Consider the following 17,535-nt stretch of genomic DNA (forward strand, 5'->3'; position numbering starts at 1 on the left):
ACATGCCTCTAAAATAGTGCAGTAGAATGGTACCATGATCTGGCTAGCTCAGTCGTGGTGGGTGATGGCGGGGGAGGGACAGTTCTATGATCAAAGTACCACAAAGTACCACTAGTCTCCACCTTTTGTATCATTCTCTGGCTAACTTTTGCTCTCCTCCATGGCCATTGAACTGCCCTGCCCCATCATCCACCATGACAGAGATCCCCAGAGCATGGAAAGGTACCGCCTCTGAGCTATCAACAACTGTTCAGTGCACAGTCCACTAACAGAGACATGTCATACAAAATGCTCTTGTGTGCATTTGATTACAAAAAGTGCAATGGATGAATGTCTTTCAGTTTGTAGAGTTTTCAAAAGACATGTGAGAGTATCTATAGGTTTACCACTGTGGAGACGTCTTGACAAAAAATTGATCAAAATATAAAAGGCAATCAATCAAGTATCACACTAATTTTGAGGAATATAATGTGCAGTTATTGAATGAAGGAATGATAAAGATTAGGCTTCTTGCTGCAATCAAAAATATTACAAGGTTTTAGACTCATGCACAATTTCATCTTTGCTTAAATAGCCTACTAATAAAAACAACAACATGGTATAACTCTCAGTCATGTGCAATGTTATTCTTGCTGTGTTACATCAAGCAATTCATTTCCAAGTGTTTTCGTTTCCATTAGAAATTAATTCATGCTTGAAACAGCATCCTCAATGTATTGTTCAGGTTGAGGACGTGTCACATCATGTGACAGACAGTACAATTAAATACATGTGGGTGGGTGTGGACGTTTTTTGAAGAGGCGTGTGTAAAAAGTGTTGGGTGGAGTATACGTGTAGGGGGTGTTGCATCGTTACAAACTGACCCGTTTGCCGTCAGGCATGTGAAATGGAGGCCCATTCTCCCTCACCTTTAAATTATCACTTAACATATTTATAAGAGGAGAGCAGTGATGTGTAGAGTGAGTATATAGTACCTCAACTCCCAGGGCTTGCAGTCTGGATGGCACCCAGCTGAAGATGACACATGCAGTGATGAGGGATGTGGTAATGATGATCCGCCTTCTTGGCCCTTCAGCGTCAGTTGTGTGAGATGTGAGGAGTGTGAGATCAGGGCAGAGGCCAGGTAGGAAAGGCTCCTCTCTGACAGGGGACATCTATCCAGCCTTTGAGAGACAACCTACACATCAACACTCGACACACACCTCAACAACAAACACACACAGACCTCAACAACAACAACAATACACACACACACACAGACGCCTACAAGCACGCACGCATACACACACACCAATGTGCACACACACACTCACTGTGCTGAGGTGGATGATATGAACACATCAGATGGTATCAGCTTCTGAAGAACGTCATCTGGGCTGAGGAGTTCAGTCTGGTCCACCTCTGGTGTCTTCACATACGTCTGCAAGTCAAACGCCTCCAGATACTCTTCTGAAGTCTCAAATCTAAACTCTGCAGTCTCCCACTGTCCTGGTAAGAGCATCTCTACAGAAAGAGACCCTGAGCTCCTATCAATGTGCTCCACTACAGCATGCTGATTCAACTCATTCAGACAGTAAAACAGGTTAATCTGTCTGTCTGGCCCACTCTGATATCTGTTACTGCCACTATTAGAAAAATCCCTGATGTTGCGTTTGAGTAATTGCACTGTTGACTCCAAGCTCTGTGATTGGCTGTTGTTCTGTGGCATTAGATGCCTTAAGAGGTTCTGATTGGACTCCAGCGAGAGGCCCAGAAGGAAGCGGAGGAAAAGGTCCAGGTGTCCATTCCTACTCTGTAAAGCCAGATCTACTGCAGTCTTGTGTAGGTCTTGAAGTGTTGTTGCTCTGAACAGAGCAGAGGGCTTAGAGGATTGCTGTTGGTCAGACATGTTTCTCTCGCTGTTGATGAAGCAGAGGAACACATATAAAGCTGCAAGGAACTCCTGAATACTCAGATGTACAAAGCTGAACACCCTCCCCTTGTAAAGCCCAGCCTCCTCTTTGAAGATCTGAGTGCACACTCCTGAGTACACCAATGCTTCTGTGACATCAATGCCACATTCCATCAGGTCTTCATCATAGAAGATCAAATTTCCCTTCTCCAGCTGCTGGAAAGCCAGTTTCCCCAACTTGAAAATCATCTCTTCATCTGTTACCTTATGCTCTGTGTACTTTGTGTTTTTATTTGTAACCTGGATAATCAGAAAGTGTGTGTACATCTGTGTGAGAGTCCTTGGCATTTCTACACTGCCTGATCCATTAAATGTTCTCTGTACTACCGTAGCAGAAATCCAGCTGAAGACTGGAATGTGGCACATGATGTAGAGGCTCCTGGATGACTTCAGGTGGGCAATGATTCTGCTGACCAGGCTCTCATCACTGAATTTCTTCCTGAAATACTCTTCCTTCTGTGGGTCGTTAAAACCCCTTATCTCTGTCACCGCGCTAACACACTCAGGAGGGATTAGACCAGCTGCAGCTGGTCGGGTGGTGATCCAGAGGAGAGCAGACGGAAGCAGATTCCCCTGGATGAGATTTGTTAGCAGCACGTCAACTGGGACTGACTCTGACACATCACAGCACTTTGGGTTTGAGGAGAAGTTAAGGGGAAGTCGACATTCATCCAGACCATCAAAGATGAACATGAGTTTTTTCTCTGAACTGGTGAAGACTCTTGAATCGTTTACCTCTGAGAAAAAGCGCTTCACAAGATCCACCAGACTGATGGTTTTCTCCTTCATCAGATTTAACTCGCGAAAAGCAAGTGGAAATATGAAGTCAACGTCCTGATTGGACGTTCCTTCAGCCCAGTCCAGAATGAGCTTCTGCACAGAGACTGTTTTTCCAATGCCTGCTACTCCCTTTGTCAGCACAATTCCCATAGGTTTGACTTGTTCAGATGAGGACTTGAGTTGTTCAGAGAGGGGTTTGACTTGTTTCGATAAGCGTTGAAAGACGTCACTGCATTTGACTGGACTGTCTTGGGATGCTTCTCTCCAGGATACCCTCTCTATCTGTCTGACCTCATGTTCTTCATTGACCTCTCCTCTTTCCCCCTGTGTGATGTAGAGGTCTGTGTAGATCTCTCTGAGCAATGTGGGGATTCCCTGATGTGTGAGTCCCTCCATCAGACACTGAGACGTCTTCAGCAGACGAGATTTGTGGGCCTGTTGCATTCCAATTTGATCGCCATGGAAACTACAAGACAAACAACAATTAATATTGATGTATTATAACAACGATTTATTTGTTATATTGTCGTCGTCCCCCCCCCCCCACACACACAAGCACACATACTAAATATGCAGACAAAACACAGCATTACATATAGTGAGTCCAATATGTATTTGATCCCTTGCTGATTTTGCCGGTTTGCCCACTAATAAAGACATGATCAGTCTATAAATTTATGATAATATGTATTCAAACATGGAGAGACAGAATATCAAAAAGAAATTCCAGAAAAGAACTTAAAATAATATATTTTAATTTATTTGTATTTAATTTAGGCAAATAAGTATTTGACCCCTCTAGCTAAAGAAGATAAAGTGCTTTGTGGCAAAGCCCTAGTTGTCTAGCACTGAGGTCAGATGCTTCTTTTAGTTGATGACAATGTTTGTGCATGTAGTAGAAAATATTTTTGCCCATTTTTCTTTGCAGATTATCTCTAAAACATTAATAGTTTGTGGCTGTAGCTTGGCAAATGGGAGGTTCAGTTCCCTCCATAGAATTACTATAGGGTTAATATTTGGAGACTGTCTAGGCCACTTCACGACTTTAATATGCTTCTTATTGAGCCACTCCTTCATTGCTTTGACTGTATGTTGTGTATTATTGTCATGTTGGGAGATCCAAAAATGGCCCACCCTTCAGTGTAGTGGTGGATGGAAGGAGGTTTGCTCTCAGGATTGCACATTACATCTCCCTCCATCCATTCGTTGACGATGTGAAGTTGTCCTGTGCCTTGGCCAGACAAACATCCTCAAACCATAATGATACCACTTTCATGCATGATGGTGAGGAGGGTGTTCTTGGGATCATAGACAGCAGCTCTCTTTCTCAAAACACATTGAATTGTGTTAATGCCAAACAGCTTGATTTTGGTTTCATCTGACTACAGCACCTCATATCCTAAACCAGTCTGATGTCCGTTGGCAAACCTCAGGTGGGACTGCACAGGTTCCTTCTGAAGTAGAGGTACCATGTGTGCACTACAGGATTTTAAACCTCTGTGGCATTAAGTTCTACCAGTAGTTTTCTCAGTGATTTTGGTCCCAGTAGCTTTGATATCATTGCCTAGTTCATCCCGTTCTTTCTGTTCTCATGATTTTCAAAACCCTACAAAAGGTCAAATCTTGTACAGAACCCCAGACAGGCTGATGGATAGTCATTTTGTATTCCTCACATTTTGGAAGAAATGCATCTACAGTTGGGTCATTAATACTCAGTCTCTTTCTTGTGGCTTTGCAGCCCCTTTAATCTTTGTTCAGGTCTAAAATCTTGTCCCTGATATCATTTGACCGCTCTTTGGTCTTTCCCATGATGGTGAGGTTAGAGTGTGACTGATTCACTCATACTATGGACTGATTCTGCTGATTCAATGTGTCTTTTATGCATGTTAGTATGTACAGGTGTCTTTAATTCAGATGACAAGTTGATCGGAAGTGCCCATCTGGTCTGTGGGCCCAGAACTGTTATCAGTTGGCAGGGGATCAAATACTTATTTTGCGATGAAATGGAAATAAATTAATATATATTGTCTGAAGTTAATTTCTGGATTTTCTTTTTGATATTCTGTCTCTCCATATTAGAATACAGTGTAATCCGCTTATAGTGATCCCGTTTGTCCGGGCCAATTTGAACACTATAAGCGGTTGATCACTAAAACCAAATTTTTATTATTTCACTTTTTTTGTCTATATCGGTCTGCCAAAAATGCGCNAGGAAGGACGAGGCTGAAATGCATTGCAAAGCAAAGCATAGACCACGCACGGGTCGTCATCTATGATGACAAATATGTTTGTAAAGTTCCCAATTCGACAAACGTTTTCTGTCGAGTTTCTGCATATTGTGATTCAGGTTATATGCATGTAAACGCCGCTAGACTGGGCATCTTAAAATTGCGATAAATAACAAACTGTTGCACAGCCTGCTCTACATTAGTAGCCGACAACGTGAAATTTATCAACAGTTTTAAAAGCCAAGAATTGGGTGAAATTGGGGGAAGTTGCGTTGGGCTTGCTGGCGTAGGAGAGATGAGAAGGGGGAGCTAGGCCTACTGGGGGAGACGCAGCTGCCTGTGAAGCTGGAGCAGTTTAAACACAAGGTAGCCTGAGGAATGCCAAGCTTCGCCGAAACATCTCGTTGGCTTGTTTTTTTGGTAATTTTTCATACGTCTCGAGGAGCCTACGTTTTTCATTCCGAGCAAATGAGAGCCATGATTCACGTGCTTGCTGGCTGGTGTTAACTCGTTGGGCTACGTTGGCTAGCGACACAAGCATGTGCACAGCCTCATCACCAGAGAGGTTCTATGTAAACGCTGCGTCCCCTATCACTAGTCGAGCCATGCCTGCAGTTCACTGGGGTGCTATCAGGAGAGCGCTGCCCAGCAGCAGACGTCGAGAAAGGAATCGCGGAAGTAAAAAATTAAATTGCTAATTTTTGCACATGTTTACATTCATAAAATGGCCAAAATGAACGTTATAAGCGGATTCTTGATCACTGTAAACTAATTATTTAAACAGCATTTGTATAGAAATGATTCTGTCCCAAGCTTGTTGATCTATATAGGCGGTTGATTATTATATCCGTGAACACTATAAGTGGATTTCACTGTACATATTATCATAACATTTATTGAATGATCATGTCTTTGTTAGTAGGCAAACCAACACAATCAGCAAGGAATCAAATACTTATTGGACTCACTGTAGGTATGTCAGTATCATTTTAAAGACCATGTAACACATACCTATTTAGTGCAGGGTTTCCTGGATGTGTGAGTGCCTCCATCAGACACTGAGATTTCTTCAGCTGATGGGATTTGTGGGCCTTCTTTGTCTCCTTACTTGGTAGACCAGAATGGAATCTGTGCCTGTGAAACCACAAAGTATGTAATGTGTTGTTACTTGACCCACACTGCCCGAGATGCCAGAGCTGGCCCAGATCGGGAAACCTCTTGGCGTGTGTGTGTGTGTGTCTGTGTCTGTGTGTCTGTCTGTGTGTGTCTGTGTGTGTGTGTGTTTATTTATGTAGCTACTTGACACCTGAATTTCCCCCTGGGGATCAATAAAGTTTCTCTACTCTCTACTCTACTCTACACACACATATACACACAAAACACATTATTACACATGTTTGTTATGTTTGTATTCTACACACATCAAGCTTTGACTTCTGACTCCATAACAAACGAGCTCATCTGTGGGGTATGCCTTCATGTATTTTACTCAACACTTTGAGGAAATCTGAATGATGATCATCCTATACATAATCATTATATACATATAAGACACTGTCCAGTCAAGTGGATTTTATTTAGTCAAATTGATGTATAAACTAGGCCTACGCAGTTGCCGACTGCCAGAGACACATCCCCCAAACACCACAAACCTACAGCACCCGCCTATTAGTTGAAGATTAAGCACATAATGGGGAATATATCCAGACAATACTATTGCCATCTTGACCATTTGAGGCATCCAAGATGTTATCAGTTCAGGTACCTTTTGACTGAGTGTAAATATGAGATTTGGTGCTACTCGTGAGACAGACTAAATGTGAACACTTTAGTCTGGACGCCCTCAGATACATTGTAGCTGGACATCCTTGATCAGATTATGTTGTAGCTGAAGGCTGTGGGTTAGAGCATGGCAACCCGACCGAAGTCCGACGGGCCTGGTCGGAACCAGAAGTGCCGGGCTGGACTTGGACAAAAAAATAGAATATCTGTCGGACTCGGGCTGGAAGCAAACAGACATTGTGAAAATTATAAGCAACCAGAGGAAACGTTTCAGTTCATGCAAAGGCAGTTTTTTTATTAAAAAAATAAGTAATTGAATATGCATAAATGAAAATGTTGGTAGGCTACTCGTGCGAGTGATTAGGCCTATTATTGGCTGTATGCACGCGCCAGTTACCAGTGGCAACATGGACGCTCAATTCGAGTCAGCCGAGCAGGGATGCCGAGTCAACTTGCTTTCTTAATAAGTGCCAAATCAACAGTTGTCAGTGAACGCATGGTCTTTTGTTGTAGGCCTAGTGTAGGCCATGTTTTAGCATGCCTTCGAGGCTGTCTTGAAGGTTGGACATCAAATGACGAAGTTTGTCACTGCATTATTTGCCGAGGATTACATTTCCAGCATGGGCTAGCAAGGAGCATGATGTGGATAACTCAGAAGACGCACACGCTACGTGGAGTGGCGGAGAGGTTTCCTGTTACTATTTTGTCCGCTGTGACATGTCATGTCCTTCACGTAGGTTCTTAATTGTTGTCACTTTTACTGTACAGTTGTAACTATGCGCGTGCAACCTTTCCTGATTTTATATTGACCGCATGGACATCAGGGAAAATGACATTCTCTTGGGGGGCCGAACAGGCTACTGTTAACTTATAGCCCACCCTTCTTAACGACAAGGAGCGACAGCTTCACGGGGCTCGCGGGGATTTATTTGCACTAACAGTAATGTAACAAATGCTTCGATAGCCGTGCTAACTGCATCCAAAACGTATTGGTTAGTTTTCGCCTTTCTTATCCTCTCACGCCCCTCCCATGCATTTGATCACCGCACCCAACATCTCTGATTAGTGTGACCGAAAGAAACATAAGGTGTCACGTGTGTGTGTGTGTGTGTGTGTGTGTGTGTGTGTGTGTGTGTGTGTGTGTGTGTGTGTGTGTGTGTGTGTGTGTGTGTGTGTGTTTATACTTACTATGCGTGCGTAACTAAATTAGGCTACTGCAAATTGCCTCATCCTAACGTCTTTGCCTATCCTGGCTATTTATCACCTGCTATTTTGAGTATGGAGGAGCCCACATAGAAAATCTTGCTTGCGCACAGGTTCTGTTGTTATTACAGTGGTCTCGGGCTTCGGACGGGTTCGGACACAAACATTTTAATTAGTCTCGGGCTCGGGTCGGGGTCGATCACTTTTCTGTCGGCTGAGGGCCAGGCTCGGACAGAAAAACACGGCTCGAGCCACACTCTACTGTGGGTGGGACCAAAACAGAGCATGGCAACCCGACCGAAAAAAATAGAATATCTGTTGGACTCGGGTCGGACTTGGGCTTGAAGCAAACAGACATTGTGAAAATTGTAAGCAACCAGAGGAAACGTTTCAGTTCATGCAAACGGCAGTTTTATGATTAAAAAATAAGTAATTGAATATGCATAAATGAAAATGTCGGTAGGCTACTCGTGCGAGTGGTTATTATTGGCTGTATGCGCGCGCCAGTTACCAGTGGCAACATGGACGCTCACTCCCAGTCAGTCGAGCAGGGATGCCTAGTACTTGCTTTCTTAATAAGCGCCAAATCAACAGTTGTCAGTGAACGCATGGTCTTTTGTTGTAGGCCTAGTGTAGGCCATGTTTTAACATGCCGAGGCTGTCTTGAATGTTGAACATAAAATGACGAAGTTTCACTGCATTGTTCGCCAAGGATTACATTTCCAGCATGTGCAAGGAGCATAATAAGGATAACTAAGACGCACAAGCTACGTGGAGTAAGGTAGGAGAGGTTTCCTGTTACTACTTTGTCCGCTGTGACATATCATGTCCTTCACGTAATTGTTGTCACTTTTAGGCTACTGTACAGTCGTAACTATGCGCGTGCAAACTTTCCTGATTGACCGCATGGACATCAGGGGAAATGACATTCTCTTGGGGGCCAAACAGGCTACTGTTCTTCGGGGTTAAATTATAGCCCATCCTTCTTAACGACAAGGAGCGGCCGCTTCACATGGCTCGCGGGGATTTATTTGCACTAACAGTAACGTAACAAATGCTTCGATAGCCGTGCTGACTGCATCCAAAACGTATTCGCTAGTTTTCGCCTTTCTTATCCTCTCACGCCCCTCCCATGCATTTGATCACCGCACCCAACATCTCTGGTTAGTCTAACCGAAAGGTGCGCTGGACATGTGTGTGTGTGTGTGCGTGTGTGTGTGTGTGTGTGTGTGTGTGTGTGTTTATACTTACTATGCGTGCGTAACTAAATTAGGCTACTGCAAATTGCCTCATCCTAACGTCTTTGCCTATCTTGGCTATTTATCACGTGCTATTTTGAGTATGGAGGAGCCCACATAGAAAACCTTGCTTGCGCACAGGTTCTGTTGTTATTACAGTGGTCTCGGGCTTCAGACGGGTTCGGACACAAACATTTTAATTAGTCTCGGGCTCGGGTCGGGGTCGATCACTTTTCTGTCGGCTGAGGGCCGGGCTCGGACAGAAAAATACGGCCCGAGCCACACTCTAGACCAAAACCGTCATTACAGTTCAAAGTGCCTCTGCATTGCCCAAGTCAATGAAAAATATCCAAGGCACTCTTCTGGGTTAAAAAGCTTTTAATAAACAGCTAGTTCATAGTAGAACGGTTAGAAATTGCCAAAGTTGCCTCTGCCTGCCCTAGCCAACACTATGACCCATCAAACCACCACTTTTCATTAGCTGTAGACATTCTGATGCCTCCACTATCCTGCCAAAGACTCAGACAAATTGGGGGAGAAAAAGCTTGCATTGTGATTGGTCAACACAATATCATCCCAACGTGCCACTTTTCGTCTCCTTGACCATGCGGCATTATTTCATACTAGATAGATATGTTCAGTGTCAAAAAGTGACGCTGCACTTAGAATGGGGAGTAGGTTTAGGGAATGGGCATGGTAACAACACCAACTTGAGACTCTCTGATGACCAGACTCTATAGGCCACATTGCGTTTAAGTGTTTTTAATGTGTGTTTACATGTGGATTGTAGAGACATGTCATGCAAGACACATTTCTGTGCAAACAGACAATGAAGTGTTCTCATCTTATATTGTCCCCTGCCCTGACCATTATGTTAGATTATATTAGAAAAATTGCGCCAGGGGTATGAGACTGCGTTATATTGTGGTGATCTCACAAGGATCATGGCCAGACCTAATCGCTGGTTAAAAAAAAAACAAAAAAAAATACTTTTAGCTGTTAGGCAGATTCTATTTCTTGCAATATTTAGTCAATCATTCAGTATTCCACTTCAGTATTCCTACGTTATTCACGCACACAAAATAATCAGATATTGCTGAAAACATGACAGAAAGACCTCCTGTACAGTGCACTCCAAGTTTCATCAGAACACATTTGTGAGAAAACACCTACGTAGTGATCCCAGCTAAAGAGTCAATCTGTCACAACATCAACCTTGGGGTCACTGTGACTCCAAACAAAATCGCCAAAAACCTTGGCGTCATGATTGATGGTGGTCGTTCTCCAACCACTGTACATCAACTCAGTCACCCAGACCTGTCGATTCCAGATGTCCAACGTGCGGAAAATCAGACCCTTGCTGACAACAAATGGTTCAGGCCACTGTCATGTCCTGCATTGACTACTGCAACTCCCTCCTTGCAGGTCTACCTGCTTGTGCATTAAAGGGACACTGTGCAGGAAATGGTAAAAAAGGTACTGCAACTATGCTGCTCATTGAAACTGGACTTCCTATTGCCAAATTTGATCTTTACATGAAAGTTTACAAAGTAATAAACAAATATTTTCTTGTGTGGTCCAAGTACAGTCATTTTTGCAGCTAAAAAAAAGCTATTTTTGGAAATCCAAAATGGTGGACCATGGAGAAGATCCCCCTTTTAATGTATGGAATTTTTCCAGTCATAATGAATACTTAGAATTTGTTGCTGGTGGTAAGTATTCATGAAAAAGGTAACATTAGTGAATAGGCAGCATGAATTCTGGAAATAAATAGCTACAAATGTCACACAGTGGTCCTTTAAGACCACTGCAGAAGGTCCAGAATAGAGAGGCACGTTTGGTATTCTGTCAACCCAAAAGGACCCATGTTACTCTTATTCATCGAGTTATACTGGCTACCTAATGCCGCCCGGATCAAGCACAAGGCCTGGGCCCATGCCTACAAACCATCACAGGAAAGCCTCCAACCTCCAGCCTCCAACTATCTGAAGGACATACTAAAGTCTTATGTTTCTGGAACCAGAATTGTAACGAGCCAGACACAGCAGCTTAAACAACATGCAAAAGCATCCTGTTGGTAATAACTAGAGGACAAATGATGAGTACTTTGTGCATAGTTAGAAGCCAGTGCAGCCTGTATTCCCTAGGTTCTTAACCTTTTTGTCTTAACGCAACCCCCTCCCTGTGCCCAACACAAGCCGTGCACTCCCAACCCAAACTTCTGCATACTACACACTAAAAAAAAATATTAAAGTGATTAATTACGATTATTCTTGCTTGAGACATTAATCAATACCTTAATGACTTTAAATGGGGACCAAAATATGTTTTAATTTACCCTTAATTTGGCCGAATTACAATGCTTGCAAGCAGAGTTTTGGTCACAACCTTAACACAAACAAAATTCTGCGCACCCCCTGAAACTTCTGGCGCACCCCCAGGGGGTGCCCGCACCCCAGGTTAAGAACCACTGCTGTATTTGATACACACCTCTGACCAGCAGGAACATCTCCTGAGAATTGTGGAGGCTTAGCCATGGACCAATCACTCTTCATGGACACACAGCTCGGCACTGGAGAAGATGGTCTCTTATGCTGCATGGGGCTGGAACACACACACACACACACACACACACACACACACACACACACACACACACACACACACACACACACACACACACACACACACACACACACACAGACACACAGTTATCAGATATTAATGAAATCATGACAGCAAGGCTGTGAGAGTTTCAAGTTCCATGAACACCAGAACAAATTTATGGAAAACACATTATTTTTCTGCTCGCTAAAGCACAGCTTTTATAACTTTGGTTGTTTCTGTAGAACTTCGAAAATAATAGCACAAAACAGCTTTGCACTCAATTTGCAATTTATAACACACACTTTGAAAATGTAAAAAAACAGTCCAACAAACAACTAGAAATACACTCAGACAGTGTGCAGACCTCCGCCAGGGAAGCCGTTTGATAGAACATTTCACTATGTTACACCCTACATACACTTTTTTTTAAGTCGTTCTACTGAGTTAGACAATGGAATGTCAAAAATCGCCCTATGCTGCAATGATCTTTTAAAGAATTCCTGGATACAGATCACCACCAAAATTGAATAATTTGGTCCTTTTGTCAGGTCCAACAACTCCAGGTCATTCCACGCCAAATCCCAGAATCATCCCGCCCGACCATCTCAGAATTGGCAGAAAAAAATCAAGGAGGTTCACACATGTCCCAGTAGCAGAAGTGCAGCATTATAGCTCTCAATTCCTTATAGTTTATGTCATTAAAAATCCTTTTGTCAGGTACCCCCCTGACCCGTTTTGAACAGAGCTCTCAGAGAGCCCACTTTCAGATTGCCGTATCTAAAAAAATACTTTAAGTAGGTCCTTATACATTTCAAGGGGTAACATTCGGAACACGTACTTGTGAAATGTGGACCACCGTTTTCTGGGGGTTTAAAGTTACTTGAAAAATGATCACCTTTGAAACTGCAGTTACCACAGGCCTTCAAAGATGCCCACAAATTCAAAGACAGAGGTTTGATATGGACAATGTATGTTCCCAGACATTCTGTGCATGTTGTGTTGAAAGACTGATCTTCTGCGATGAACAGTTTAGAAGACATGAAGTCTTTAAAATAGAAAAACTGAAATTTGGTGCCAACTTTGCCATGTTATTAAAAAAACTAAGTGAAAAAGAAATAAAGTCTGCGATACTGCTTGTCTATTGTGAATTATTTACCTTCAGGTCTTCATCAGGCAAAGTGAGCATGGCATTGAGTGGGTCATTTTAAAAGCTTCTACAGTCAGCTGATCAGCCAGTCCACAGCTGATAGGCTGACAATCAGCTGTGCAAGTAGTTCAACAGCAAATGGGTCAGCATATATAGTCACCGCTGATATATAGTCACAGCTTCCACAGAAGTTAAAAGCCATGTAGTTCAAAGATGTAACAGGTTACACTCAGAAAAATAAATTGAGCATGATATTTGAAAAAGCAAATAAACAACAAAAAAGGATGGAAAAGCACAAGACATTGCATATTAAAACACCCAGAGCCTTATTTATAACGGATGCGTATGCAAAAAAGACTGCGTACGCCAAGTTCACCATAAGGTTTGGTATTTATAANGAGAAAACTTGGCGGTAAACATGCGCAGCTCCACGCAAAGTTTGACCCATGCGTAGGCACTAAACAAAAGACCAAACGTGGAAAGCGCGACCTCGGGAGGTAGCTGGAAGAACGACCCGAAATTGGTTGAGGAAAAAATCAGAGGTCACGTGTCACGATAGCCACTTTAACATTTGTTAATCCAGTTCGCAACGAAAACGCGGTAGTTTGTTGTTTGGTAATGGTGGAAAATAATAAGTAGGCCTACCTGGCCTATCCATAGCCACATGCATGTTTTGTAAGGAAGTAATAGATGCTTCAAATTTTACGTTTAGGGCACATTACATTTGGCAATACCCTACATTTTATTAACCACGGACCTTTCCAGTATCAGGCTATAATCGTAGCCTATCTGTAGGCTATAAAGTGTTCCAACTCTGCAAGGAATTACGTCAACATTTAAGCCAGTTGCAGAATCATCTGCTCGAGTCCCAAGTGCATCAGTAGTAGCCTATAGCCTATTGATGAAAAATAATGGTTGATTTTCTCAGCCAAACAGGCAAGCATACAGCCAAGTGCCATACTGATGGACAGCTTTGTTTCTCTTGTTGCATGTCATTTCTTTTCATGCGGTTATTCGTCATCAAAGATCAGAGATGTGCATTTGACAGCTGGCCTTATACACTGATAATGCACGTTTATAATACATACATTGAATAAATAGGCCTACAGACTAGAAAATGGCCATAGATGTCATGCTGTCTGTGGATATGTCGACCGAGAGTTGGGGCGTCGCTTTGAACTGAAAGCAGACAGCTGCGCGCAGTGACCAGCGGTAAACCCGGTGCATATGAGATGCGATGAGACAGCGAATAGTTTTTTACCGATGAATTTCACATGGGGACATGCCATGTGAGATGTTTCCTTGACGCACCTATTTTTCCCTTTGTTCACAACTTAATGAATACTACATGTCCATGTCCTGGCAGGTTCATGTTCATGCCATCCTTCTTTTTTTCTTTTTATCTCTAGTATAGCATGACATTTGCGAACATAACCATCCACATGCTGCTATTTGAGGGATTTTGTTTTTTGTATGACTGCCCCCAGTTATTCACCTATCACATTGATACTATTTACATATGTAGCGGGCAGAGCGTAGTGCTGTGTAGGAGGTGCCACTTCGGGTGGCGACGCAAGCCAATTGCGTGCCGAGCGTAATTAGGTGGCACAGGTGGCATGTCATTTCAAATGGTGGCGGGAGCTTGCCAAAGATTGCTTTGTTGGTGGTGCAGGGAGCCAGGAGGTTGTTTGTTTGCTGTGCGGCCCGTGAAGTTGGAAGTTTGTGTCGGTAGTGCGAAAACGTGAGGTAAGGCTATTCCTTCTAGGCGCTTGTCTTGCCCGTGTCGTAATTTCACATGGTTGATCTCACGTTTGTTTGTCTTGTAGCAATTTGGGGCTTATCGATCATTAAGCCGCATGCAAGGTGCCTACGTTGTCTTTTGGGAGTTTGCTGGGTGAACCCTGAGTAACACGGGAAGTGTCTGGATCGCAGCTGATGTAAGTTTTGATTTGTATTTCGCCTTGGCTAACCATCGGATGGTTGTTTGCATCACTGACCCTTACCTCTGCCCTGGTTTGTTGGCAGATACTGCACTGAGCTGCCGACACGCGCATTTAATCCTTCCACAGAAGCACGGGCGCTCGCGTTAACCCCTGCTGCGCTGCATTGTAACAACTTCGTTGGGAAGTTTAATCAACATTTAACTGCACCGGTCTCAATGTAAGTTCCCTGACTCAGTCTTGTCTCTGCTTCCGCTGTATAATTTCTCGAGATGTCTTGCCTGACTTGGCTGGCTATTGTGTTTGCATTGTAGCCCAAGAACGGAGCCCAGTCACTGACTGACAGGCGGCCGGTGAGCGCACGTCTCTCTCCAGTCCTGAGGTGCGCATTTCCTTATTTTAGTTTTAGTCGTGTCTTAAGGTCTCACTAATTCACCAAGCATGATGTTACAACCTGATGCTTTCTCTATTTCAGGAGGATCATTTTAGGAGCCACAGCCACTGTTTTTCCTTCGTTTATTTTGTTTGTATTTTCTTTTGAGTTTGGTGGGACACTCCCCTCAGTACGGGTTTTAATTAGAGTTACTGCGCAGTAGGCTATTGGGCCGACAGCCAATCGGTGAGCCACGACGTGGCCCAGCGCAGTGTTACACCCGTCTTTCGTCTCCTGCTTGAGTGTGTGTGTGTGTGCGCGTGCGTGTGTGTGTATGAGTGAGTGTGCACTTTGTGTACATGTTGTCTGTGTTTGTCTATTTAACCATCTAGGGCAATGTGCAATATATTTGTTTGAGGACAGTGTGGGTTTGCAGTGCAACACGTGTGTAGTGTATGAACTGTCAATAGTGTTTGCAATTACTTACTAAACTGGGGTGCCGTGAATATTGTGTGCAATATACAGTGTGTGTGATCAATGTGTGTAGGCCTACCCTTTTATTATTTTCTATGTTTGAAGTGATCACCTGTGTGACTATTGCATGAACTACACCTGTTTGGTGTCCACTTAACCACTGTCTGTCTTCAAGTTATTGCTGCATGCCCTAGTGGCCACTATTTATTGTATGTCTTGATTCGTATGTGTTGTCAATAAAATTTGTATTTTTGATTACATCAGCCCCAATTGTTCCTTTACACGAACAGCCTGCATTAAGGCAATTAAGAGGTTAAAAGGTGTTTTGCGCTCAGTAGCGCCCCCTGGTGGTTACACATAGTTCAGTGGAACAGTTTTTTGGGCACCTGGATCCACAGTACCCACACGTAGTGGTTGGTGGTGTGTGTGTATGGAGGGTGGGGGGGCATGGGGGTAATGACAATAATTACAAGAATGGCTTAATGTCAAACTCTTCGCTAAGACCATTTGGACACATTGTGTTCAGATAGTAGATCCAAAACGTCTTACGTTGGAGTAATCTTTTTCCTCTGTCACCGCCTCTAGGTGACTTATCCACACGTTCCACGCCTATATATCTGAGCGCACTGACGCTGTGACCGGCACTTTTGAAGTGGGCGGCTACAGGGCTTTTTTCATAACCGGTCCTGATTGTGCTTTGGTGTTCACTGATGCGTGTGTTGTTTTGCCCACATATGCCAAGCCACAGGGACAGCGTATGAAATAAACAACATAGGCGGTGCTGCAGGTGATTGCACCTTGGATAGGCAAATACTTGCCTGTATGTGGATGGCTGAAACATTTACATTTATGTATGAAAGAACACTGGGTGCAGCCTCCACATTTGTAATTGCCATCGGGTAGGCTGAGAAGGGGTTTTGTAGGCAGGGGACGAGTGTCGCTCGTGGTGAGTCGTGACATTTTTTTTATAGCTTGGTAAAGATGGCACCTAGTTTAAATTAAATGTTCCTATTCCTATTCCTAAAGTCTGAGTACCCTACGTTTTTTGGAATACACTGTACAGTTCTCAAATATGATGGAAAATCAATCATAACTCCCAAAGCATACATAGTTTCCAAGATCTGGAACCACAAAATGGCAAGACTCTTCATCACGCTTTTCACATATTCAGTTTTCAAGGCTAAATTTAGCCACAAATACTCAAGGTATGCTATTTGTAAGTGCATCATCTGACAGATAGGGTCATATTGAGGGGGCATGGTGATTTTTAGGCCTGTATCTTCCTTCAAACTAAAACCAGGTGTCAATTTTGTATGCAATTCACAGGCTTGAAAAGTGGGCATGGCACCCCAGCTTTGGAGGGCTTAATCTCCGTTGGACGTAGGGTGCTAATACTTGGTATTCATTCAATTAACTCACATACAGGTACATTTTGATGTCATCGGAGAGGGTCATCTGGGGAGATTCTAGGGAATCATGTGAATTGACATGGAATGACCCTATTGCTCTTTAATTAGTGGACAAAATATTTCAAATGCATACTCAATGGTTTTAGAAGGCAGTGTAGGCTGTATTTGGTACACACCTCTGACCAGCAGGAATATCAACTCCTAGCTGCCAAGACGTCCTAGTGTCCCAGCCGCCGCAGCGCCCTTACTACTCGCAATCCAGCCCTGGCAGGGGGCTCCCCTAGGTGGCCGCTGGTCTCTGCCTGAGGTTTCTTCCTGACTACAGGGGGTCTTTTTTCTCAGACCTCACTGAGCTTTTTTTCCCCCTCACAAACCATGAATCAAGCGAAAGGGAGTTTTTCCT

At 43.4% G+C, this 17,535-nt stretch overlaps 1 protein-coding gene and 1 long non-coding RNA gene across 2 annotated transcripts in view; both read right to left on the reverse strand.

Annotated features, from left to right (window-relative positions):
* The window catches only part of LOC134444514 (NACHT, LRR and PYD domains-containing protein 12-like), a 5,212-nt gene extending 2,020 nt beyond the window's left edge, over positions 1-3,192 (reverse strand). The window contains exons 1-2 of the mRNA XM_063193822.1: positions 1,314-3,192; positions 975-1,163 (exon numbers count right to left, since the gene is read on the reverse strand). Of these exons, the coding sequence (XP_063049892.1) occupies positions 975-1,163; positions 1,314-3,175 (2,051 nt within the window). The 5' untranslated portion in view covers positions 3,176-3,192. The remainder of the gene's footprint in view (positions 1-974; positions 1,164-1,313) is intronic.
* LOC134444521 (uncharacterized) overlaps positions 1-17,535 on the reverse strand; it is a 70,292-nt gene that overhangs the window by 34,243 nt on the left and 18,514 nt on the right. The window lies entirely within an intron of this gene.

This window comes from Engraulis encrasicolus, unplaced genomic scaffold (assembly GCF_034702125.1).
Source record: "Engraulis encrasicolus isolate BLACKSEA-1 unplaced genomic scaffold, IST_EnEncr_1.0 scaffold_58_np1212, whole genome shotgun sequence".
In the NCBI taxonomy this organism is placed as follows: domain Eukaryota; kingdom Metazoa; phylum Chordata; class Actinopteri; order Clupeiformes; family Engraulidae; genus Engraulis; species Engraulis encrasicolus.